The 24,889-nt window shown below is 41.2% G+C and overlaps 1 protein-coding gene across 1 annotated transcript in view; it reads right to left on the bottom strand.

Moving 5' to 3' along the window:
* Positions 1-824: 824 nt before the first annotated feature.
* ICE1 (interactor of little elongation complex ELL subunit 1) overlaps positions 825-24,889 on the bottom strand; it is a 50,927-nt gene continuing 26,862 nt past the window's right edge. The window contains exons 12-19 of the mRNA XM_037062972.1: positions 21,755-22,149; positions 15,608-20,344; positions 14,270-14,438; positions 11,364-11,524; positions 8,242-8,432; positions 6,141-6,247; positions 3,042-3,140; positions 825-1,889 (exon numbers count right to left, since the gene is read on the bottom strand). Coding sequence (XP_036918867.1) covers positions 1,708-1,889; positions 3,042-3,140; positions 6,141-6,247; positions 8,242-8,432; positions 11,364-11,524; positions 14,270-14,438; positions 15,608-20,344; positions 21,755-22,149 — 6,041 coding nt within the window. The 3' untranslated portion in view covers positions 825-1,707. The remainder of the gene's footprint in view (positions 1,890-3,041; positions 3,141-6,140; positions 6,248-8,241; positions 8,433-11,363; positions 11,525-14,269; positions 14,439-15,607; positions 20,345-21,754; positions 22,150-24,889) is intronic.

The following is a 24,889-nucleotide window of genomic DNA, read 5'->3' as shown; positions in this document are numbered from 1 at the left end:
AACTGTAATCTCATACATGACATCTCTGCTCAATCTGTGAATAAGCCCAAGGCTGCCGCAGTCCCAGGGACTGGCATAATCTGTACCATCAGACGAATGACACTTGAACGGTGTGTTCTGGATGTATCAGCCAGCCACCTTCTTGTACACAAAAGGCTCTTTCCTTCTAAAAAGCCTCACTTACCTGTCCGGGAGGGACACGTGTCCCCTACTCTCAAAGCTGGCTTCCTTTTCTCTGCTCCTCGCTCAAGTGTTTCAAGTGTTACCTCCCGAAAGGGCCCCTCCTCCATCAACACCTAGAAAGAGCAGCGTCTACTACCCCGCTTTTCTACTGCAAACCTCCACGCTTTCTCACCGAACTCACCAAAATTCCCAACTGTTGACTTACTGGGGTAATTGCTTAGGGTTTTTCTGGGACTTGCTGCTCGTGGCCTGCTCACCAGCTCCTCTGCGTGAGGGGCCAGGGCAGAGCACACGCTCAATGAATACTGGATGAAGGCACCAACCAAAAGCTTGCAAAGAATTACAGAGTTGTTCACACATCTCAGGTTTTTGCTATTACTTTAAAAACACAAAGATGTAAAATACTTGTCAAATATAATTTGAAAAGGGCAGCAACTGTAATTCAATAAACATCCAATCATAAGAGCTGATCAACACTTAACTATCTGGCATCTGAGATCACCAAGAGCATCTCTGACACACTGGCAAAGCAGCGTGTCTACCCTGAAGTGGCGTCTCCTTTGGAACGGCCGTCTTCTTCCATCTGCAGTGAAAGTGGAAGTAACACCAAGTATCACCTTTACCGATCAGAACAATGTACATGGCTTCCTTTTATTTTTTATTATAAAAAAAAACACATACAAGAAATTTAGGAAATGATGAATATAAGACAAGTCAGAACCACGGGGAGTTGTTGAACCCCTTCCCTCTGTACAAATACTAAAATTCCGAAAGCGGAACATCATCGAATGTGACACACATCATCGCACTGCACTGTCCGCGGCCCGAGGCGGGGAGCTCTGAGCGCCCAACTCCGAGCCCCTAGGTGCGCGCCGTGGAGGCGGGGCCCGCAGCGCCTTCTGCTCCTCACTCTCCTTCTCCCGACAGAGTTAACCAGTTTAAAGAACTCCGTTAAGGAATTCCTGTGAAGGAAACGCATCACAGTGAGTTTCTAGAGGCCCCCCGTTTACTTGGATCAGCTGCACACCACACGTTGAGAAAAACTTCTGTAGCCCACTTCCAGCTGAGATCCTGGAAGAGTCTTCTAGTTCTTTTTCAGCCAATACAGTTTTTCCTCGTCAGTCATTTGAGCACAAAGGCCAGAATTAACTCAGGAACCAAATCAATGCTTTCGTATTAAATTCATTATAAAATGCCACTCAATTTCAAAAAGCGACTGAAAGGACACTTTCTGCAGCAAAAAGGGCTAAATTCAAGTTTTTGTTGTTTGACCAGGACGCAACACAATCCATCTGTCATGTACTCACAACAGCCTTACGTGATTTAAGCATGTGGTTTAGGGAAACACAGCTGTGCCGCTGCGCATTTTTCCGGTCTCCTTGCCACACAGTGAGGAGAGCCTCTTGGCATTTTCTCTTCTGCATCTTTCCTGTGAAACCTTCGTTTACATTCGGAAATCTCATTAATCTGTTTATACTCAAGATATGTGAAGGCACTTCTCTAGGTGCAGTGGTGGGCGGCGATTTAGCCGAGCTCCCCTGCACACAATGCACTGACTTCCTCCAGGGAGCTGACCACTGCAGAGGGGACGCTGTGCGAGGTGTCTTTGCGCCAGGCTTCCAGGATCTTGGATATCTCTGCTGGATTGCTGGGGCTCAAGTCACAAAGGGCGTACACGGCTGCTAGCTGTATACCCCATGGAATATCTGAAAAGAATTTTCACATCCATCATCACATAAAAACGCATTTTTTATTCAAAAATGTAATGGTGTGCTCTACTGAATATTATTCAAAATCTGAATACTTCCTGCCAGCACTGAAAACTAAATATAAAAGACAAGACCCATAATGAAAAAATGAAGACCTGTCCACAAGCAGGGAACAAACAGAACAAAAGCAGCTCTGTGCAGGTCCCCAGGGCTGGCCGGCGTGCTACTGGAGGGCCCAGCACTGGCCTGGCCTCTCTCCACCAACATCGGCTATGCTTCCCAAAGCAGTTCTGGAAGCACCAAACTCCAATGTTTATCTTTTAAGAAAATGTGAATCCCAAAGCACTCATCAAATAAATGACTCCATTTACTATCCACTGGACATATTTAGGTAGGGACTTTGGAAATGAAAAACAGTGAAATGAGAACAAATGAAAAACTACCTTGTACCATGCTTTTCCATACTGGGTTATAGTATAGGATTATAAATTATACCTTGCAACTGCAAATTATAGCTAGGTTATAGGTTAAGGTATATCAGAGTTCTCATTTAATATAAGTTTATTTAGGAGTTATTTAATTGCAATTTAATTTAAATTTTAGCTAAAGTCTATTTCACTGAAAGACTTTAGGTGAAAAATTCAGGAGTTATTTCATTAAAATTTATTATTAACTATATATTTCAGATTTCTATCATGGATAGGACTGATGCCCAACAGGGCAAACTTCTACTATTTAAAATAAACAAAAAATCACAAAACCCACACATTCACATGTTAATGCTGAAAATGTAGATAGTACTGCAGCTTTAAAATTACTTCCCCCCAATCTACAAAGCAATTAGAGAAACAGAGTGGGGATCGTAGAAAGATCTAACAACAACAAAAAAGGTCTAAAGATAAAAGAAAGACAGTGACTAAAAAAACGTTTTAATAATTTCAGTAAGCAGGAAGTTGTGGCACTGGGTGAAGAGCTGGGACTCTGAAGGAAATGTCAATGCGAAAGTGCAGCCAGACTGTAGCTGTTAAAACAGCCCTGACCTCAGCTGCCCCGCACTGAGAGAGGCGGGCCACGGCGCCCAGACCCAGTGAGCACGCAGTCAGGTGCAGTGAGAGGCATGCGCGCGATTCGTGTTCACAGGAGTGTTACCTTCATCCTGGGCATGCTGTATGAACATACCAATAACCGAACTAATGTTTTTCACAGCAGATGGAAACCCTTCCTTCAAACCCAGCTGACCTAAACGACCTAGGGGAAAAGAAAAAGAAAACAAAATCTAAATAACCTTTGGTTCAGTGTAGATTAAGCTTTCATACGAATTTAAAATTTGTTCTTTCGTAAAAGATTATGTACATTAGGTTTAATGACCTTGAACTGAAGTTAAAACGGGTACCCCTGTTCTGAAGTGAAAACAGGTTAAACAGTAATGGATCAGAACTCGATAAAATAACATCTGTCTTACAGGAGTGATCAAAAGGAACAGTCATCTCTTTTACTCACACTTATAGGTAATAGGTGATACTTTACTTTCTCAGTGAAGTTACAATAAATAAAGGGAATTTAGAAGAATGAATGGTTTCAGCTAGATAGAACTTAGATGGGAGGAAGGTACAATTCTTTTATCTTATGAATAATCACTGTGACTTGTTGATTTTACTAAATCATGGTCTATCAATTAAATTATTCACTAAATTCTTCTGTTAATGTTGGCTTCAGAAACTCCAAGACAAGAAGGTTCTCTAGAACTTTCTCCTTAGAATCAGTTCAAATTCCAAGTTCATTAGGCACGTGTGGGAGGGTACATCCAACCCTAACACCACTTCTCAGGACTCCACCAGGTCTAAAGAGTTTGCCTCACCTGTATTTGCCCTTCCCCTCGGCCATTTGCCCAACGCTATGCTCTCAGCACCTATCAAATGCTCTGTCAGGGTCAGCCTTCAACGCCAACAGATAACCAGGGCAAGCAAAGCTTAGCCACAACTAGAACAACCCAGCTGCCCCTCTAGCCCTCTCCACACCTCTTTTTCCCGGGCACATCAGCTCGGTCTGCTCCGGCCCACCTGCAGGCCTACGCAGGATTCACTAGTCCCGATTCTGCTCTTATTTTCGGCACTACGCTTCCTTTCTATTTATCCATCCTTTGAACCACATGTTTATATTTATACACTACCGATAATTCTCATATAAGTGTATTAAATATATGCAACTCTTAATTATGTAATTATATATATATTACTCTACATAACACATACTATTACATTTTACAAATTATTTTCTCAAAAGGCAGAATTTAGTGATTTAAAAGAATAAACTAGTCTGAGTTTGACTAAAACTACAAGTCAGGTTTTCTCCCCACAATTACACATTCTCATTTTTCGATAAGCTACCGACACAGTCTTCTTCATTCTCATATAGGTTACTTTTTAAGATATATAATCGAAAGTATTTACATAATCTTGTACAGTTACGTGTGGAGCCAGAGAATCTGTATTCTAAAAAAGCTCCTCAGGCAACGTGGACAATGAGCCAAGCCTGGTAAGCACAGACTCACACGAGCCGCCTGAAGGAGAACCACACGTGGGGCTGCCCCTCTGCCAGAGCCGACCGAGAGAAGCTGCTTCCACGCAGCAAAACAGCCGACCACCAGAAACACAGGCCTCCACTCACTTCCTCGCATTATAATCAACGAGTACAGAACACAAGCACCGCGAGAGTTACTGGAAAAACCGTACCATATTTTGTAAGTGCGACTTCAAGAAGCACCACGTTCTTTTTAAAGTTCTATAGATACTTCACCTCAGTCAACACATGTGTTATAGACTTAACATCTCTCCTACTTTCAAAAATTCTCAGAAAGGTTCTGTAATTTAAGATGAATTAGTTCAAAGTGAGAACATTCCTGAATCCACAAGAGCAGGTGCTGTTGACACCAGAACTCCTGGACGCACAGACGCCGACTGCTGCAAACGCCACCAGGGGGGCTCCTCTGTGTCCCACTGATGTCACCGGGGACTGAAACTGTCCTTCAGGGCCTCTCGAACTGAGGAGTCCAGCAAAATGTGTTTTGAGACATTAATTCACTGAGCAGTATATTCATTTCAGCTTTTGTGCCTTTATCTTCTAATTCCAAAGAAGTCTTTAGCAAGCCTTTGATTCTCACACTGTCTTGTTTAATAACTTACTTACAAGTGAGAACTGGATGTCTGCCTTGTAACTAGGTTGTTGTTGTAAATCATTTATTTATTTAGCACTATGTTCCTATGCCTCAATGTAAAATATGCAGAGTAGAAATGCATATTTGCTGAAATAGTGACAAAACTAACCAGAGATAGTACATTTCCTACTGTGATCTATTTCTAAGACTTACATAAATATTCTCAAACTTTACTTCAAATGGTATTATCTTGAAGCTTTAATTAAATAAAACCCCAAAGCAACCTGAAAATCACGGTAACTATCACCAAGTACCTAGGGGCCGTAAGGCAGAAGGCAGATGAACCTTGTGCTGTGTGCTCAGGACCAATGAATGTACGCTGCAGAGAGAGAAGCCAACTGAAGTACAGAGTCTGCTAACAACGAACAGACCTCATCTCTAATAATTCTGCACAGCCTAGAGAGCAGCTAGAGAAGCAAAAAGGAAAAAAAATAGGTAAAACTTTAAAATAAAGATCTGTGGTTTTAGGGAGAAAAAGAACCAAATGCTCACTGAGGTCCCTCCTTATTAGATCTGAGATGAAAGAGTGTATCCCATTTAAACAATGGTTTAATTTCTGTATATTCAGCCTAGAGGAAAACAAAGCTAGTTCCCACTTATGGAAGTACACAAAGAGATCCTTACCGGGCAAGTATGAAAAAAATACGGTGTGAGAACAATAGGAGAAATAGCCTTATTTTAGAAACCAAATGAGAATACAGTACAATTTATAACAATTTATTTATTCTGGTGTGTATATTCAAGTGTGTACATGTGTTTATATTAATATTAGTATTTTAGAAGCAAGAGTTCAATTATAAAAAAATGTTCTAACATTAAAAACCTTTATCTCTGACAAAGATAGATAAAAACAATTATTTACAAAGAAAGACTATGAGTAAGGAGAATAGATTAAGTGCAAAAGTATCTACTCTAATGATCACAAAATCAATCATTATGGTGAAGTTTCAGTTAACATACATTATCATATACTCGGTTCCCTCACTGAGAATATCATCAATAACAAGAAAAAATCTAATCAGGGAGAAACTCACCAATCAGCCTCAGTATTGATGCGATGATAACATCAGGAATATACGCAATGTTCGCATGTCCTTTTCTGTGTTTTATCCACTTGTCCATTACAGGCCACAGCTCCTTGCTGTAAAGTAACAACAATACCACATGCATATGAAAGTATGCATGCTCACCATCACCAAATATTAAGAACTTATCTTAAGCCCTGGCTGGTGTAGCTCAGTGGATTGAGAGCGGGCCTGTGAACCACACGATCGCAGTTGGATTCCCAGTCAGGGCACTTGCCTGGGTTGCAGGCCAGTTCCCAGCAGGGAACTCATGAGAGGCAACCATACATTGATATTTCTCTTCTTGTCTCCTTCCCTTCCTCTCTAAAGATAAATAAAATCTTAAAAAAAAAGAACTTATCTTAAAAATGGTCTGTAAGAGATAGACAATTAGTGAACAAGAGAAACTTCTGAAGGTGTCACTTTTTAAATTAAAATGAGAACAGACACTGGAAGGTCACAAACTCTGCAAGTATTCAGGAGATTTGTGCCCACACTGACTTGAAAGAGGCTATAAACAACCATGTTTGCATCTTTGTTCTGTTTTAACCGCCGCCCCCCCCCTTTTTTTATAAGACTTTGCACAGAGAGGCTGAACAATGTCCCCAAGTTACAGAACTGGAAGAGAGGAATCTTGATTTTCACTTTGGCCTTCCAGGCATCAAAGCAGCTCCTATGTTCTAATAGCCAACAGCTTCCATGGGAGGAGCAAGGTGAAACAGGCTATTTTGTAAAAAGAACTAAACCATCAGAAATAATAATTAAAAAAAACCTGCTTTCGATGAATTAAAGAAACTTTCTAATCTCAAAAATCAGTGCCAATTCCTTTCTACTTTCTCTTTCAAAAATGTGTTTACTTCTTAGACAGTATTTGTATCAAAAAAGTTAAATGCAGACAAACAGAAGAAAAATGTAAACCAAAAGCACCCCCACTGACACATCTCAGTAATCACTCTTCTGATTCTGGGCTTCGTTTCCATGCACTTGTACGTGCGTGTATGCAAAAGACATGGTGGAAGTAACCAGTGTTCGGGAATCAGCATCTGGAGTCACTCCCACAGATGTCCTGACTTTCAACACTCTGTCCTCACCACCTGTGGCAGGACCTTCAACAAAACACCTCTGACTGGCACCACCCCTGATGGTCTCCTCCATCCAGTCACCGGAATAGAAAGGCCCTGGTAGGCACTCACACATCATTCCACAGAAGAAATGGAAGGACTTCGGTTACTTTCTTAGCAACAGACTATGAAATACGTCCATGTCAATACCTACGAATCCATTTATAGCTCTTCCAATATGGCTGTATTTCATTATATAATTCAATTCCTTATTGCTGACATTTAGACATCTAATCATTCCCTACCATTAAGGAGGAAAAAAGGGAACCAATTTCCATAGAATAAACTCCTCCAGTATCTCAAGGATATGGACTATCAGTCCTTGGTGAATCCCTTACAATGTCATAACTGCCTTCGAACCAGCTCTCCTCAATCAGAGTTCCAAGAAAATTAAACTACAGAACAGAACTTTGACTATCTTCTTCATTTTCCCGAAGATGGTACATAGCCAGTGTCAGAATTCTAGACGTAGAGAGAGAAGTTAATTCGTCACTTATTTCTCTCCTGAAACCCCAGGTGAGAAGAGCTGTTAACCTGGAATTTTGAACACCTCTGTTCATGTGGGGTTTTCAGAGTATCTGTATGTTAACATAATGGTCATTACGTTCCAGGCTACGCGTTTGCTGGTGCTGTCCCACACGCTGCAGTTTGCCAGTGAACCAAAGGGCCTCCTGCAGGAGTCCCGCTCCTTGGGAGAGACAGGAGGAAGAGACTGTAATGAACAGCAGTAACAGTTACCACAGAAGAATAAAATGAAGAGATGCAATAGCGACACAGGTACTTTAAGGGTAGTTTTATTATCTCTTATCCAGATCACAATGTCATTTGGAAATGTTTCAGCTGCCTCACACAGCAAAAATTATGCAAACCACATGTCAGCAACTATTCCATACACTGCCCTACAATTCAAATAACCCAACTTCACTGGAAGTTAGAAAACAGCTCCGTACCTTATAATGTTATCATGTGTCCAAACCCATTTCTGATGGCAGCAGAGCAGGTCAATGGCAAATATGTACTCCCAAGTGTTGTCACTTAGGTCTTCACCAAATCTTTCACTGGACTGAAATTCTGTTTTTGGACATAACTGTATGGTCAGAAGCAACTTAGAAACCATGAAGCCAACATCTGCAGGAGAATTCTAGCAACAAAAAACAATTTAAAAATAAAATTTATTAAGAGTTTCATTCAAGTGTAACACATTTTACGTAACCTCAGAGCAAAATAGACATCAGATAATCATTCCATTTTAAAAAAGACATTCTGAAAGTTGTATTTTGAAGAAGGAAATGTTCATCTTAGTTATGGCATGTGTCCTAAAATAATGCTGGAATGGTGGCTGACCGGCCAGACAGAAAGCTCCAAGCACGAGACAGAAAACAGTCACGTAGAAAAGAGATCAGGCGCAATCCAGACTGGAATGCAAATTTTCAGAAACTCTAATCTGAGATTTAAAGTTATAAAGTTATACTAAGAATTTTAAAACTTTAAAGAATACTATAAATTCTGTCATTTTGCTGACTCTGAATAGCCTGCTTTATCCAGAAAGTCATAAAATTGAATGACAGTACTAGACACTTGTTACCTGTATTCTTTCACACCTGTGCATGTTTTTAATATTTATCCAAGTTTTCCATGTACTAGTCTGAATGCTCCTTTTTATTGCTGAGGAGTAATCCATTCTACAGATAAACCGCAGCTGACTCATTCACCAGCCGACAGACATCCAGGTTACTTCTAGCTTTAGGCTACAGCTGATACTACTATGAGCATTCACACACAAGTCTTTGTGTAGACATAAATTTGACTTCTCTTAGGTAAATACCAGCAATAGAATGATAATTGTTTTCTTGTGTCATTAGGTTTTTATTTAAAATGAACAGGGGCCTTTCAATCTTTTCTTATTCCTAAAGGAATGGGATTACCTGGTTCTTTAAAGATGAACTAAAGCCCTGGCTGGTGTGGCTTTGTGGATTGATCACCAGCCTTCGAACTGAAGCGTTGCCAGTCGGTTCCCTATCAGGGCACATGCCTGGATTGCTGGCCAGGCCCCCGTTAAGGATGTGCAAGAGACAATAAACTGATGTTTCTTACCCTCTCTCCCTTCCTTCCCCTCTCTCTGAAAATAAATAAAATCTTAAAAAAATAAAGATGACATAAAATTCAGGTGTAACCTACACATGCTTTCTGTATAGTGCTTTTTTATTTTTTTTTAAATCCTCACTAAAGGATTTTTTTTTTAATTGATTATACAGAGACAGGAAGGGGGAGGGAGAGAGGGAGTGGAAAGAAAAAGAAAGAGAGATAGTTAGACAGACAGACAGACAGACACACATTGATGTGGAAAACACCTACGGGCTGCCCACCACACGTGCCCCGACCAGGGCTCCAACCCAAAAGCTTTCGGGGTACAGGACACTGACCGACTGAGCCACCCAGCCAGGACTGCACGGTACACTTTTAATCACCTTTTCTACCTCCTGTATGATCACCAAAAACAACAGGTTTATTTAAATGTTCTATCCCTACAACCAATTTTGGTCAGTTTTATTTTGCTAAGAAATCATCCTAGGTTTCCAAATCTGTTGCTCTGGGGTTGCAAGTGGTATTCCTCTCAGTCATTATCCTTTAAATTTAAATTTCTTCTTCATCAAAAATCTTGAATATTTTTGCTTTTCTCTTTTTCCATTAATCTGAACTCTGAGCTACCAGTTTTGTATTTTTAAAAGCAACATTTTTCTTCTATGTATTTTTTTGTTCTCTACTTGATTACTTTTATTACCTCTTAAACTATACTCATTTTTTCTAGATTCTGTCTTAGCCTTTTAGTTTTTAAGATGATTACCAGCCAACTTTATTTGTTTAATAACACCTTTAAACTATGTTAATAGGCTTTCAAAAACCAAGCATCTTTGTTACAAAAGTTTTTCTTTTCAGTGACTTTAAAAAATTGTGATTTCACTTTTCCATTTTCCAGGACTACGTATTTAAAATTTCCAAGTCATTTTTATAAAATTTTTTGAATTATTTTTGTCTAATTTTATTGATTACTAGAGAATTGTGAGTGTATAATCTTCACTTTGTTAAAAATTAAGGTTTTCAGGTGAACAAACTCATAAATGGTTTTTGTAAATGTCTCACAGGCATATGAAAAAATACATATTCTTCATTCAAATTTCCCTTTTATGTTATTGAATTCCACTATGTCTTTACTGATTTTTGTCTATTAGATATGTTGAATTCTTTAAGAGAATTTGGAAGTGTTGCACTAAAATAGTATTTTCTCCCCAAATATCCCTTTTTTCAGGCTTTGACTTTATGTTTTATTTAATCTGATACAGGGTAAATACATTTATTAAAATTCTACCTTATTCACAAATGTGTCTTATTATCAAATCATCACACCTGGCTTCATCCTGAACAGGCCAAAGGAGAAGGCTCCTTTGCACAGTGGAGGACGACACAGGGGCCAAGTGGTCCTGCAGGCAGCCTGGGGAGAGTGGCCTTTTTCTTAATACACGTTAACATCAGAAACTACTGAAACAAAAATCTAGATGCTACATTAGAGCACATCAATTACTAAGGAAATAAAGTAGTAAAAGTAAACATGGGAATAAAATACTTAACAACAAATACAAATTCTATTAAGTACAAAGAAAAATAAAAATATCAAATTCAGAATAATCTCAACCAAAAAAAGCCGAGATACCAATTTTTTCACCCTTCTTAGTACCTAGAAGCAAATAATTTGCTTTGTAGAAGCAAATTATTTTCAGCTCTCTTAGGAGCTCTTACACACACATACATACCGTCTCATCAGTCATATAAATTAGTGCACAAAATAAACTTAAATTCCCGTAAAACACAGGTCTACAATTCTTCCCTAAGGGTCTCATGCATACTTAATGAACAAAATGCAAAAGGCTAAAACGATATTTTAAAAGATCTAATGCAAGAAATGTATTATTTCTAAAAGGCTCTATCAACTAATACAAAACCGAATACAAAGCCAAGTAACATTTATGTGAGACCTACAACGTATGGTATTACAAGAAGTAAAAATAAATCTCACCTTTTCCCAATTGAGAAATGCTCTCAAACAATTCAGAACCTCTCCTTTAGCACGTTGCCTGGCAACTAGCTGCATTGCCTTATTAATCACTGATTGAGAGATAAATATATCATGCCACATGTTTGCAATGAACAAAGTCAGTTTTTCTGACTCTGGGAAATCTGTAAGAAAGAAAATAAGATAGTACACCTTTATGTCTGATCAAATCAGTAAACTAAGAATACATGTTAGTAATTTCACTTGTGCCTTGCAAGGCTTCCAACCCGATGAGGCCCAGTCTCAGTTTAAAATTCTGCTTCTCCTTTCCTTCCTTCCCTTTGGCAAACTTTCTTTAAATTTGAAACATAATACATGTGTGTATAAACCATTGTATGAAAAGAGTAATAAACTCTAAATCTTGAAGACAGGGCAACTACCCTCTCTTCAGCCTGCCCAAGTCCCAGAACCCTTCCACTTGGTTAGTATCATTTTGGGCCATATTTTTGTGCATTTATAAAAAAACTCTCTTGTAGAACATACAGAGATTTTGATATGAAGAGATCTTTTTTTAATAAATTGTGGATGATAATCCTTTTTTGTAAATACCTCTCCCCACACTGTGGCTTGGCCTTTGTTCAATTAACTGAGTATAATGTACATACAATAAAATATACTCTTTAAGTAGACAGATGGATTCTGACAAATAAATACACCCACATAATCCCCACCATAATCAATATCGAAAACACTGACATCATGCCAAATTCCCAAGGACTGGCCTTTCCAGTGGATCACTTCATCCCAGATACAGACAACCCTGATCTGTTTGCTGTCATCTTAAATTAGTCTGCCTAACTTACACAGGGCACATGTTCCCCTTTCTGCCTGGCTTCCCCTTAGCGTAATGTTCCTGTGGTTCCGCCATGCTGCTTTACGCATCAGCAGTCTGCTCCTTTGTTCAGGAGAGCAGTACTCCACTGCTTTCCATTAACCGATGGATGGACATCTGTTTCTGGTTATGGGACATGATGAAGATACTCTGAGTATCTGCGCACTAGTCCATTTGAAGACTGGTCTCTGCTCCTGTTGGATAAGTGCCTAAGAGTGAAATTTCTAGGTCATATGATGAACTAATATTTTATAAGAAAGTCGACATGTTTTGAAACACAGCTATACCCAGATAACATGAAGATGTTTATCCTGTTTGGCACGAAGTCACATCTTTTTGATTCTCTGTTCTATTGCAGCTAACATTAAAATGTGTTTAAAGAGTGGGTAACTCAGGGCATAAAATACAATTTTTTTTTAAGATTTTTATTTATTTATTTATTTTTTTAGAGGGGAGGGAGAGAAACATCAATGTATGGTTGCCTTTTGTGCATCCCCTGCTGGTAGTTAGCCCGCAAGGAACCGGTTTGCAACCCAGGCATGTGCCCTGACTGGGAATCAAACCGCGATCGTCTGGTTCGCAGGCCCGCGCTCAATCCACTGAGCTACGCCAGCCAGGGCTAGAATTTTTGGTCTGTTAATTTTGAAATCTTGGGTTGTCTGGTTATACTTCTTCCTGTCCCAGAACTTTTTCTACATGTTGTTCCCTCTGCCTGGAATTCTCTCCCTCACTTTTCTCGTAAGTATTCTTTTGCATCTTTGCATCTCAAGTTTAAAAGTCACTTTGACAAGGAAAGCTTCCCCGAAACCCTCAGGTGCTCTCGAATCAGTCTCCCACAGGACAATCCATTCATTCAACAGATAATGATCACACACAATGCATTTTTTCTGGGGTACGAATATGGCAGAAACATGACCAACAAAATTCCTGTTCTTATACACTACTCACGCTAATGGAGGAGTGAGACAGCAAATAATGTAAGCGGGGTAAGTGCCCTGAAGGAAAAGGAGACGAAGGGATAAAGAAAGACTGAGAACGTATGTGAAATCACAAAGCAAGACATAACAAAGTTGTACAGAAAGCTTATCAAGAGAGAAACCTGTAACACAAGAACCCGAGGTGAGGAGCTGGTTGTGTTTAAGGAAAAGTCAGAAATCCAGCTGGTGCTGAGCAGAGTCACGCCCTCTCCGTTCTGCCACCCACTGCTGATAAAACCCAATGTCTGCTTGTGTACTGTTTCCATGTACTGGCCCCACTGAATGGTCACATCTGGCTTTGGTTGCCACTGGAGCCCTGACCCATAATATTTGCTGAATAAATCAGTGACTGAAAGACTAAACAAAGAAAGGAAGTGGGCAATAAACACAGCAGCCTTGTTCATGACTCTAGAAGTGACGGCTATATTCAATTATCCTGATTTATATGCCCCACAAACATGGTAATAAAAAATTGTAAATGTTTGCAACCTAAGACTTTCTGATATAATACTGAATTGCATTTTTATATCACTTTACTATTTAAAATGATGATCTGACATAATGAAGAATGACTCCTAATCTGATTATCAGTAGAGACTGAAGAAACAGCAGAAAAGGGAAAAAGAGAATCATAGGACAGCCCGCCTTTCCACTTCTAATGATCTTCTTTTCATGAGCTAATGAATCCATCTGATATTTTCTGTCCTTTCCAGGTGATGACACAGCACCGTAGTTTGTCTCTTACTTTAATCGTTCCTTTATCTTGTGTCAACTACATCTGATTCTAAAGTAGCTGTACAAGGAATAGGACAAGTATACAGTAATGAGAGATCCCATATCTTACATAAGTGAAATGCTGACACAAGTTTAAGGAAGACCTTCTCCTACTGGAAATCAGGAATAGACAGGTATACCTACGGCTCTACATGCCCTCTGGTAAATGCACAATTAAAAAAAAATACACAGCAACTGCTGCTCAGCTCAAAATACAGATTCAAGTATAATGAGGTGAAAAGGCAACAATATATGTTCAATACAAATAAGCCGCCATGCGAACATACCTTCCTTAAGTAGGCTGTAGCAGAACAAGCGAGCTCTTTCTACGTCTCCGAGTTGCCGGCAAATACCCACGTACACTCTGCAGAGCGCATGGATGTAATTGTGCTCCAGAGAGGTCTTCTGAAGTTTTAGTTCGGAGAGAATAGAGTGAAGCAAGCACTCTGCTAAATGCTGGAGTGAGGGGAAAAAAGGAAGAGGCAATGCAGCCTGATATTTATCCTTAGCCTACTAAAGAAAAGCCTAAAGTCACAAAATTTAGTACCTACTAGAAAAACACGACATGCACTCTATCGGAGAAGGTAGCAGAAGGCAGTAACTGGTAATGACTTGCTTAGCAGGTAAGCCAAGGGGCTCTGGGGAGAAAGTCCACATCTGTCAGCTGCCTGTGGTCAGCGGAGCTGCACGTGCTACAAGGCAGATCTGAGCACACTTGGCTGTCATTACCACCACTCTAGACAATTAGTGTCTTGGTTTTTGCTGCAATTTGTGTGTGTGCAAGTATAGTAAACCCATACTATCCTACTCCCTTCTTGTTTTCTCAACTCCAGTGCACTCTACACATTTACCCTGCTTAGATCGTCAAACATCAGGTAACATTTTCCTTGTTCAGGAAGAGAAGCATTAATTTGATATATGCATCTATTTGAAAATAAGTATCTTTTCAAACTTACTTACACTGCTCTGTATGCTTTCCGAATGTAAGTGGTCTAAAAAAAGTATTTATACCACTTTGACTAGGAAATTGTGCAGGTAACCAATGTAGTACAATCGTGTAGCACTGAAGCCTTCTACACAAGGTGTCAACATAGTTATTTAGAAACTGTAAGCCTATACCAGTCCTAAGAAACTGCAGTAGATAGGCACAACCCTCATCTTAAAACTGAACATGTGCTCCCATTTGATTTGCAAAATACACTAACGGAGGGAGAAGGGGAAACCAGATCTACATTCTGGCTATCTGAAAGACTCTTGAACTTGCAAGTGTGTTTATAACACAATTTGTTGGAATGAAATGCTGTTATGTGATAATCATTTGATACTTTCAAGTAAATAATTTCAAGCCTTTAAACATGTCAGAATCAATGAAAAATATGCTACTGTAGTTCTGACAGATACTCTTTCTTTAAAATGTTATTTGATGAACAAATATTTTCAAATCTCTAGTGTCAAATCACATCTCAAATGTTTAAAATTCTGGCTGGAAATAAAAGTACAGGTCTCGATGTTTGTATGCATAACTGTCAACAGCTGAACTGAAACTTTTGTTGGCGTACTCTGCCATCCTGCCGACAGCAGACAGCCTGCCCCTGAAGATGAGCAATCCCTAAGCCACCACCTACCTTCTTTGTTGTGCTGAAGTCATAGACAACTTCTTTCTCTTGATCTCTCATCACAGGCTTTTTGGAGATATTTCCCACATACACATGACTCCGAATGACAGGCAACAGGTCAAAGGAGGACTCTGCAATCTTCTTCAGAGCATCAGCTATGGCTTTATCGTGGGACTCCACAGTTTCTTTGGGGTTCAGAGGCAACTGTGAACCTGAACTGGCAGCTGAAACAGAACTTGGTTCCTCATCTGTTATTGCAACTTCAGCTTGAGGGAGGTTCCTGCAGGGGGGCTTAAGGACTCCTTCTGTAGTGGTGCTCCCACCTTCTGATTCCGAAGACCCACTGTCCAGGCGCAATCTTTTAGCACTCCTCAGTATACATGCTGACAATGTTCTTTTCCCACTTGAATCCTGCTGAGTACCCAAATCTCTGGACTTATCCTGATTACAATCACCACCAGAGCTGCCCCCCGTTTTGACAAAGGCAGTTGACATGGAGCTGATTGCTTTGAAACCTGTTATGGCGCTGACGGGCCCCGGCAGATTCTGCCGGTCAGTGGATGGCCCTCGCGTGAGCTGAATATTCCCCTTGAGGATGTTGAGAGTACGGGCTCTGGCAGATAACTCTGGGTACATGGTGTCAAGGATTTTAACGGAATTCTCTTGGGGCCCAGCCACAGTAGTGTGGGCTGATGCACAGGGAGGCAGTCTGCCAGGCACAGGAAGGGCATGCTTTGGGGTGGTGGCACAGAACTGCAGAGGAGATGACAGTATCCTCCCCCCAGTGGATACAGCGGATGGGGATGGAGATGTGCACGAAGGGGAGGCACGCCTTGCATCGTCCAGCAAAGGAGACATCACGGGTGGCACTGGGATCTCACATAATGGAGAAAGCTGGCCAATAGGGGAGGTGGGTGATGAGGGACTGGAACTTGATATTAGAGGAGAAATTGGGTGTGAGGTCCTTGGAGGTGTGGCAATCAAAGGAGCAAGCAGGGGTGGCAAAGGGGGCCCCACCTCCTGCCGTATTTTATTCAGAGTGTCAGCGGAACAATCCATAGGGGTTGAGGTGTCAGCATTGGCCAGAATGGTCTGAGTTTGGGGTCTCTGGGCTTTTGTGTTAACACTGTCCGCTGAAGGTGACTGAGAAACTTCACTTGGGTTACTTTCAACCCTGCCGGATGATGAAGTCTTTACCAGTTTGTTTGACTGGTCTTTGTTGGCAATCTTTGATCGATTCTTGTTTTTGACAAATGGCTCCAATTTTGAGTTATAATATGTGTGATCCGATGCAACAATCTGAGACTCAAAGATCTGATCATAAATTTCAGAACTAATCCTTACGCTAGGTTTAACAGGTCTATTCCGCAAACGACTTTTATCGAAGTTGGAACTCTGACCACTGTTGGAAATATCTTCTGGGGTACATGGAAGATTACTGCCACACGGGGGCTCCTGAAGTGGAGAGCCAGGGTGGCTGGTCTCTGGGGACTTCTCCACAGAAGTAAGGGAGATGAAACCAGTTCCCGTCTCTTCTCCATCTGGGGAAGCAGGGTTGTCTCCAGGAGTGTCACAAAGGATGACCTGGTCCACATTTGGCATGAGGGCTACCCCATTTATGATGGTCCAGTTGTCTCCCTTTTCGATGACTAAATTTTGGTCCTTATTTACCAGCACATTTATAACTTCAGAAGTCACCGTAGATATCTGACACTGAAATGATCCTTCTGTCTCACAACCAGCACTGGGCTCAGCTGTCTGCCCAGCTCCTGAGTCAGAGCACTGGGGTGGGAGCTCCACCAGTTCTGACAGGACCTCACCTCCACTGCCCATCAGCCCAGTCACAACTGAGTTACCCTCAAGCCTGTCCTGAGTGCTTTTGACAGTAGATACCCCACTGGGGGGAGAACTGCCCTTAGCACCCAAGCCAGCTATTGGTGGGGGTGGATCTGAAGGGTGCAATGAGGAGCTGCTTATTTGCTGAGGTGAGACTCGTTCTTTTGAGTGCTCGGTTGTCAGGCTGTCGTGTATACTGAAGAGCAGTAAATTACCAGCATCTTTTCCATCTGAGTCCTCACAATTGGACTGAAGTTCCTGCCCAATCTTGGTTAGCACCTCTGACAGCGTTTCCAGGGAACACTGGGTGAGCTGACTCGCATCCCTTAAAGCACAATCATCTTCCTCAGATTCAATCCACTCTTCACAGGTTTTGAGTGTTTCTTCATCATCACAGAGCTGCTTTCTGTACTTTTCTCCTGATGTTTCACTTTGCTTTGACTCTTTGTTCATTCCTTTGTTTAGGCTTTCTTTGTTAGAATATTCTGAAACAGAGTCCCCTGAACTATAATCTCTTAACTGACAACTTTCAAGAAACATGACGACATCTGACGTGGACAGTCTGTCTATCTCAGAGAGAGTGCAGATGTTGAAGTCCTGCAGTGCTGAGGTCAGACAGCCCAACTCCGTGGAAGGCCTGGTCTCGGGAGCGGCAGTGCGTGCAGCCCCCACATCTCTGGAGGACTCGGCAGCACCCCACTGCTGGTTTCCTGTCCCGGCTTCGGGCTCATTCTCACCCTCACTGCAGCTGGGGGCCTCACTCTCTTCCACCTCAGTGTCAACACCCCCCACCTCCCGAATGCCTGTGTAACAATGCAGAGGACCTGGATGGCTACTTTGTGGGAGGGCATGTGTCTCTTCATCCTTTCTGCTGATTTCTGGTAAAAAGGCAGTACCTGTGGTGCCTGAACCTTCAGGAGAAGCACCACCAGGAGTTGGCGAGGTCTGCTCCAGAGACCCCTCTGGGCTTTGCTCTCTACTAGGCGAGTCCTTTGAAATGGCCAGGGCTTTACCACCAGATCTGACCGTCTCCCCACAGGGTAGTTCTTCAACAGAAAAACTTCCGGACACTGCCATTTCTGCAGCTGGAGGAAGTTTCCCTGCACCCATCCCAGGTGAGTCCAGACCAGCGGCATTCAGAGACGTACGCCGCTCCTGTAGCTCTGCCTGCACTGCAGGTTCTGTCACGTTTTGGTTTGGGACTGGGATAGTTTCCGGAAAAAGAGATAATTTACTCTTTGTGAAACAATGAGAATTTTCTACTGATAAAGAACCACTTGGAGAATCAGAATCCAATTTTCTCCAAGACTTGGAAATTTCTGGTGAAGACCTTTTTGTAGCAGCCACCCCCTTGATGATCGGGGTCGGCTCCTCCCTTTCTCCACATCTTGCTAGGGATGACACGCTATCCACGTTATCTGTTGCTAAGGCAGGTTCACCCCTATGCAGTCTCAAAGCTCCCGATCTAGCACTCTGCGTCCTTTCAGGCCTGGCCTGCTTGGTGATAACCGACACTTGGTTAGACAACAATGATGCTGACCCTCTTTTTTCTAAGGACAGCATTGCCTTTTGTAACTGATGGTTGGTTTCTTGTTCATGTTCTGATTCAGCTCTCAGCCTTTCTTCACTACTTCTCCTTAACAGATCACTATGGTGCCAAGAAGTGCTTTTAACAAAACCAAAACCACTCTTAATCGAGCCAGACTGAGACTCTACTAAGGGTGCAAAATCTGACTGACGTGGTGTGAGCTCACCTCCCGGACCTTGACTTTCACACTGTCCACCTTTCATGGCTTTCATAAATACTGACTGAGGAAGGGCACATACTTTGGTCATGCCTTTTGCAACTTTTGTACATTCTTTGCCACTGCTACTCTGATCATGAAAATCGGATGCTCCCAACTCAGGGTTCAGAGCATGGAAGCTATTCTCCAGGTCGTTCGCTCCTGCAGAACATTCTAGTGGCTCAGACTGCAGACCTGACATGTTTGAAGTTCTAGCTAGTAACTTCTGTTCTGAACGACACAGTTCAGTAGGGATATGTTTATCATGACCACACTTCAACCCAGAGGAAGACTGGGAATTGCTGTAGACAGATAACGCTCCTGAGGTAGAAGAGGAAGAAAATTTGGCTTCGACATCAAGCTCTGTTGCATCCATTACATCATCTGAATCTTCTTCAGGTTCGGGTGATTCTCCTAAAACAAAACCTTGCCCTTCTCTGTCTTTTTCCAGTTCTCTGGATATTCCCTGAAGATGGTCAGAAACTGACATATGATCTGATTCATGCGTGAGTTCATTAGTTGGTGTCCACTTAGTAAAGTCTGATTTGGGTGATCCTATCATTCTGGATAACGGAGTTTTTCCTTCAGATCCTGTAAATTCATTCAATGGCCTCTTGCCAAGGGGAGAATAACACAGGTCTGACTTCCCAAGGGCTGCCTCCCCTCCTTGTGTTAGGCTGCCAGACAACCTCTCAACACTCACACTTCTGGTGGGTTTACAAAGTGTTTCCTCAGTTTGCACTGATTTATGCATCTCCCTAACCTCTCTTTGTCCTTTTGCCTCACCTAAAATGCCTCTTTTTCTACCACTAACGAGTTGAGATGACAATGCCCAGTGCTCCTCATGAGCTAAGGTGAATGTGGCTGAAGGTTCTCTCAATGTTGCTGTAAGTGCCCCAAACCCAACAGCTGTCACTTCATTTATTTCCAATGTGTTCAGAGCTTCGCAGGTGGCTTCCTGCGAATTGGGCTTTTCCTCCCATGTACCACTTCCTTTATTCTTCCTGGGTGAGCCAAAACAGTCCTGTGTGTCAGATGTATCATCTTCTGAATTAGACTCGGCAGGATTTCTGTGTTGGGTTGAGTCATTATCACTGGAATCTGTGTACTCTCCAAAGTAGGTTTCCTTAAAAATAAATGAGTTATACTAGTTAATTAAATACTAATTCAACCAACTAAAATATCAATTAAATGCATTAAAAAAAAAAGTACATGCTTCCCGAAGACCCTTTAACATATGTGAAGACAGGCAGTTTACTCTCTAGAACCACTGTTAACAGGTAGGAAAGTCTCAATCACAAGTATGACACTCATCTGTCCTTTCCAAAGAGCCCATCTTTCCCCGAGAGTTATCCTCATTCACACCTCTTCTCCCATAATGGGTTCTTCCAAGTTCTAGTCCACATGTGGCCTCCTGTGCAGTTTGTTCTCCTAACCTCTAAAAATTCTATTTCTCAACTACTTCTCCATCTTCTGGTCAAAAAGACTTCTGATATTAGAGAGTACAACCCTCTCTTTATCTCCACCTCCTAGTCACTGCTCCACGTCGTTTGACTCGCACCTGACTCGAGCCCAAAGCACTACCCTCTACGCACCAACTGGGCCATCACTCCGGGTGCCTACCCATGGACAACTCTTGCCACACATTTCCGCACATGGTCTTGTATGGTCTGACCACCACACAAGATCCAACTAAGTGGCAACCATTCCCTACATCACCTCTGCATTCCTGGAGCCTAGCACAATGTTTGAAACACAATAGAATTGCATTGTGTTTCCTGAATGAAGGAACTAATTGAAAGTTATTTACTTGCTCCTTAAGTCAAAAAGTATATAAATCCATTTTATTAAAACTTCCTAATAAATTACGATAAACCATTCTGCAAACACACAAAGAGGATGAGTTCATGAAGTCAAAGTGGGGAATTTAGTAACCTACATTAATGTATGCTATACACATGGATTTACCATCTCTGAAAAAAATCTATGGCTACAGCTCTGGCTGGTGTAGCTCAGTGGATTGAGCGCAGGCCTGCGAACCAGACGATCGCGGTTCGATTCCCAGTCAGGGCACATGCTTGGGTTGCAAGCCAGTTTCTGGCAGGGGCCAGTTCCCGGCAGGGGATGCACGAGAAGCAACCATACATTGATGTTTCTTTCCTCTCTCCTTCCCTTCCCCTCTAAAAAAGATAAATAAATAAAATATTTTAAAAAAATCTATGGCTACAAACATGTATTTAATTCATTCATCCCATATTGGCTAAAAGCCCATCATGAGACATAAGAAGAAACAATTAAGACTCAGTCCTTCTACAGGAGACTTATAATTTGGTTGTGGATAGACAAAAAATCAACCATAACATAAAGAACAAAAAATATATGTTGATCCTAAGGGCACTGACAGGCCTTTTTATATTCTCTTAACACTCCCCGATAAAATCTAATCGGAGTACCACAAATGTTCTTTGAGTATGGCCAACATAGTAAGATTAACACTATGCCCATTTGGTAAGTCAAGCTCAAGACGCAAACTCACAGGTGCAAGAGAAGAAGGTAAGGTGCCCAGGTGCGGTAAGGACCCCAGAGGGGGTGATGGCACAGGAGACAAAAGAGGAGGGGGAAGCTTGAAGAAGTCAACTGCAGCTTGAAGATCTTCATCAAAAAAGCGACTGCCATGCAAAAACTCAGTACTGTCCTCATCATTCCTTGGCATTACAACTTCAGGAGGCCGGTCCTCATTAGGATGAGCTGCTTCACTGGGCCTCTCTTGTCCCACATTTTTACATGGGGAGAAGTCACCCTCTATCTCCATGGACAACTCCGCCAGACACGTCTGCACTGCAGAGGCTCTGGGAGGACTGCCTCCAACCCGAGTGGGCACACCATCTTCCCCAGGCTCTCTGGATCTAGGCTTTTCCTCGGCAGGTTTTGCTGTGGGGGGAAAAATAAACAAAGTAAATATCCAATATTTACGATATTGAGAAGACTTTAAAAAAATCCCAACTTACTCTAACAGTTTAAAATGCTTGCAATATTAAGTCCAAATAAACACATATTTTTAAAAAGCCCTTCCTGAAAACTGTCCTATACAACCTGAACACACCCGTTAGGTATGCTTTGTTCACGACCCGTAGGATAAGGCAGGTAGACGTGTGGGTGGTATGTCCATGACCCTCCACAGCAGGGTGCAGGGTGCAAAAGCACCCTCGGCCATCTAAGCGCCCTGGGCCTTGATGACCTACCTGCTCACTCTTCTTGACGACCCTAACGAACAGTGGTTCTGGGGGGAAAATAGCTTTGTGCATGCAGGCTGACAGGGAACACAATATTCTCTGTCAGACAAGAGATCTAATATCCACTGATATCAAACCTACCCCATGACCACAGTTATACAATGCTCTAATTAAGGAACTGGGGCTTTTTATTCTAAGCAATGGAAAAATCACTATAAGAAGCCAATGCCTTTGAGTCTTGATTTTGGTGAACTGCAATGGTGCTAATTAGTGTTCTAGGAAATAATTAGAAGCATCTATTTGTCATATTTGAAAGCTTTGGAAATATGTTTTACAGAAGGACTCTGGGGTACTGGGAGAAGTGGCTGATCACAAAGCTAGGGAAGGGAAACACAAGCCGAACCTGAAACATCTTGCAGTGCCAGAAAGTAAAGAGGTACTCAGAATGGGGTGGGGTACGCAAAAGGGGCCCAGCCAACCGGAAGAAGATGATCCCATACCCAGGGTAATCTGAACAATACATAATGACAGAACTGAATTATAATGCATAACATAAATACCCATACAACTATACTGGTAAGTGAAAAGAACAGCTCTTTTTTACAGAAGAATCCCAATTAATAAATACAAAAGAAACAAAGGAAATACAATAAAACTCACTGGACAAAAGAGTCAATATGGCAAGTGACATCCATGGAAGGCTTATAAATCAGTACACTACGGTTGGAGAGAAACAGAGTATTTGCAGTGTCAAAGTATCTCTCTAAAAGATAACTAATAGTAACTTGACAATGAAGAAATTTGGCAGAGGCCACTTTAAGTAACTGACCAAGGTTAATATCCCCAGTGACAATGCAATTCTACATCCCCTCTCTCTGGGCACAGCAGCCAAGGCAGAGGGCAGTATGACCACTGTGGGGGTTCTTCCCACAGGTACAAGTCTTAATTTAATGTGAGAAGACATCAGACTGCCCAAACTGATAGGCTTCCCACAAAATCATTCGTACTCTCCGAAAGTAAAAAAACACGAGAGACAAGGAAAAATAGATGTGCTGTCCTTCTGGGGGAGATGGAAGAAAGAATAATGGCTAAATGTAATGAGGTATCTTGGAAAGGAAAAATGACCCCGATGAGAAAACAGATGAAAGTCATATATGGTTTATTTTTGTTAACAGTATTGTACTAAATGTTCTGGTTTTGATTACTGGTGATGGAAAATGTTAAACTTTGGAGTAACAAGTGAAATTTTCTGCACTATTTTTACAACCTTTCTCATATGAAAAGAAAAGTGTGTGTGTGTGTGTATGTGTGTGTGTATATACATATACATATATATATACGTATATATATATGTATAAAATTCTAAAGATAGCATGTTTTCCCTTCTATTTGAAAAAGCTAACATTAAGGAACAGACTTACCCCTTTAAATAATGTTTTTAAATAAACATAAAATTATTAAATGAAAGATAAAAACATCTTTAAAAACATCCCTTTTAAAAACATCTTTAACAACATAAAATCAAGTGTTTATAATAAAGTAGAACAACTTACTAACACAGAAGACTAAAATGAATCTCAGGCTGCTTTTGTCTGAACAGATGAATAAATTCTAAACTGGAGAGACTAATTTAGCAGCTGCAGGCTCTACACGGTCATATTATCAGAGTTTTATCCAGGAGGTGATCCCAACAAATATGTGTCTGTAGGCCTCATAAGTTAGGAACCCACACATAAATAAGAATCAGGAACTTGCCTATGCACGTTTTTCTTAGGGAACATCACCTTGAGAGCCTGAGAAGAAAAACTAGGTGCAAGTTTCTACAGATTTTAGATCTTGAATACCTGTAAATTCAAGCTGATTGAAAACACTTGTACAAAAAAATAGTTAAAAAACATTTCAATCTTATGTAAGACAGCAATCTTCTCCCCATCCACTCCAGGTGACTAATATCTATTTCCAAATCTTTGCATACAGTGTAACAGAATGTGGTAGAAAGCCTCCGTGGCTTTTTACTGCAAATCAAGATACACCACAGATTAAGTCAAATCTCTGAAAACGCATTAGCTATGTGTGCTGTACAATAACAACCTCATGTGACAGTTTTTACCCATCCCTCTTTGTGTATCTGTATCCTAAGAGAATACAAATGCAGAATAGACTATAACTAAAATTTCAACCAAAGTAACTGGTAAATTACATGAAAAACAAATTAAGCTAAATTGCTGGTGGATGAAAGGAATCCGTATGATTGGAAAAGCTGTTTGTCCTGTTTTTGCATACACCTGTTAAATATGCCTCCACTGTAGGTCCTGCCAACTTCTTTGTATGTTCTCTAACGAAAGTTGCTATTAAAAATTAAAACTCAAATGCATTTACTGAGATTGGCAGAAGTAACACGGCAAGGAAAGAAGTTTTATATAATTAAGAGTACCCAT

Source organism: Sturnira hondurensis, unplaced genomic scaffold (genome assembly GCF_014824575.4).
Source record: "Sturnira hondurensis isolate 20B ecotype Veracruz unplaced genomic scaffold, ASM1482457v3 Scaffold0014384, whole genome shotgun sequence".
NCBI classification, from domain to species: Eukaryota; Metazoa; Chordata; class Mammalia; order Chiroptera; family Phyllostomidae; genus Sturnira; species Sturnira hondurensis.
The sequence above is the reverse complement of the archived record's forward strand: the minus strand, read 5'-3'. Positions and strand labels throughout refer to the sequence as shown.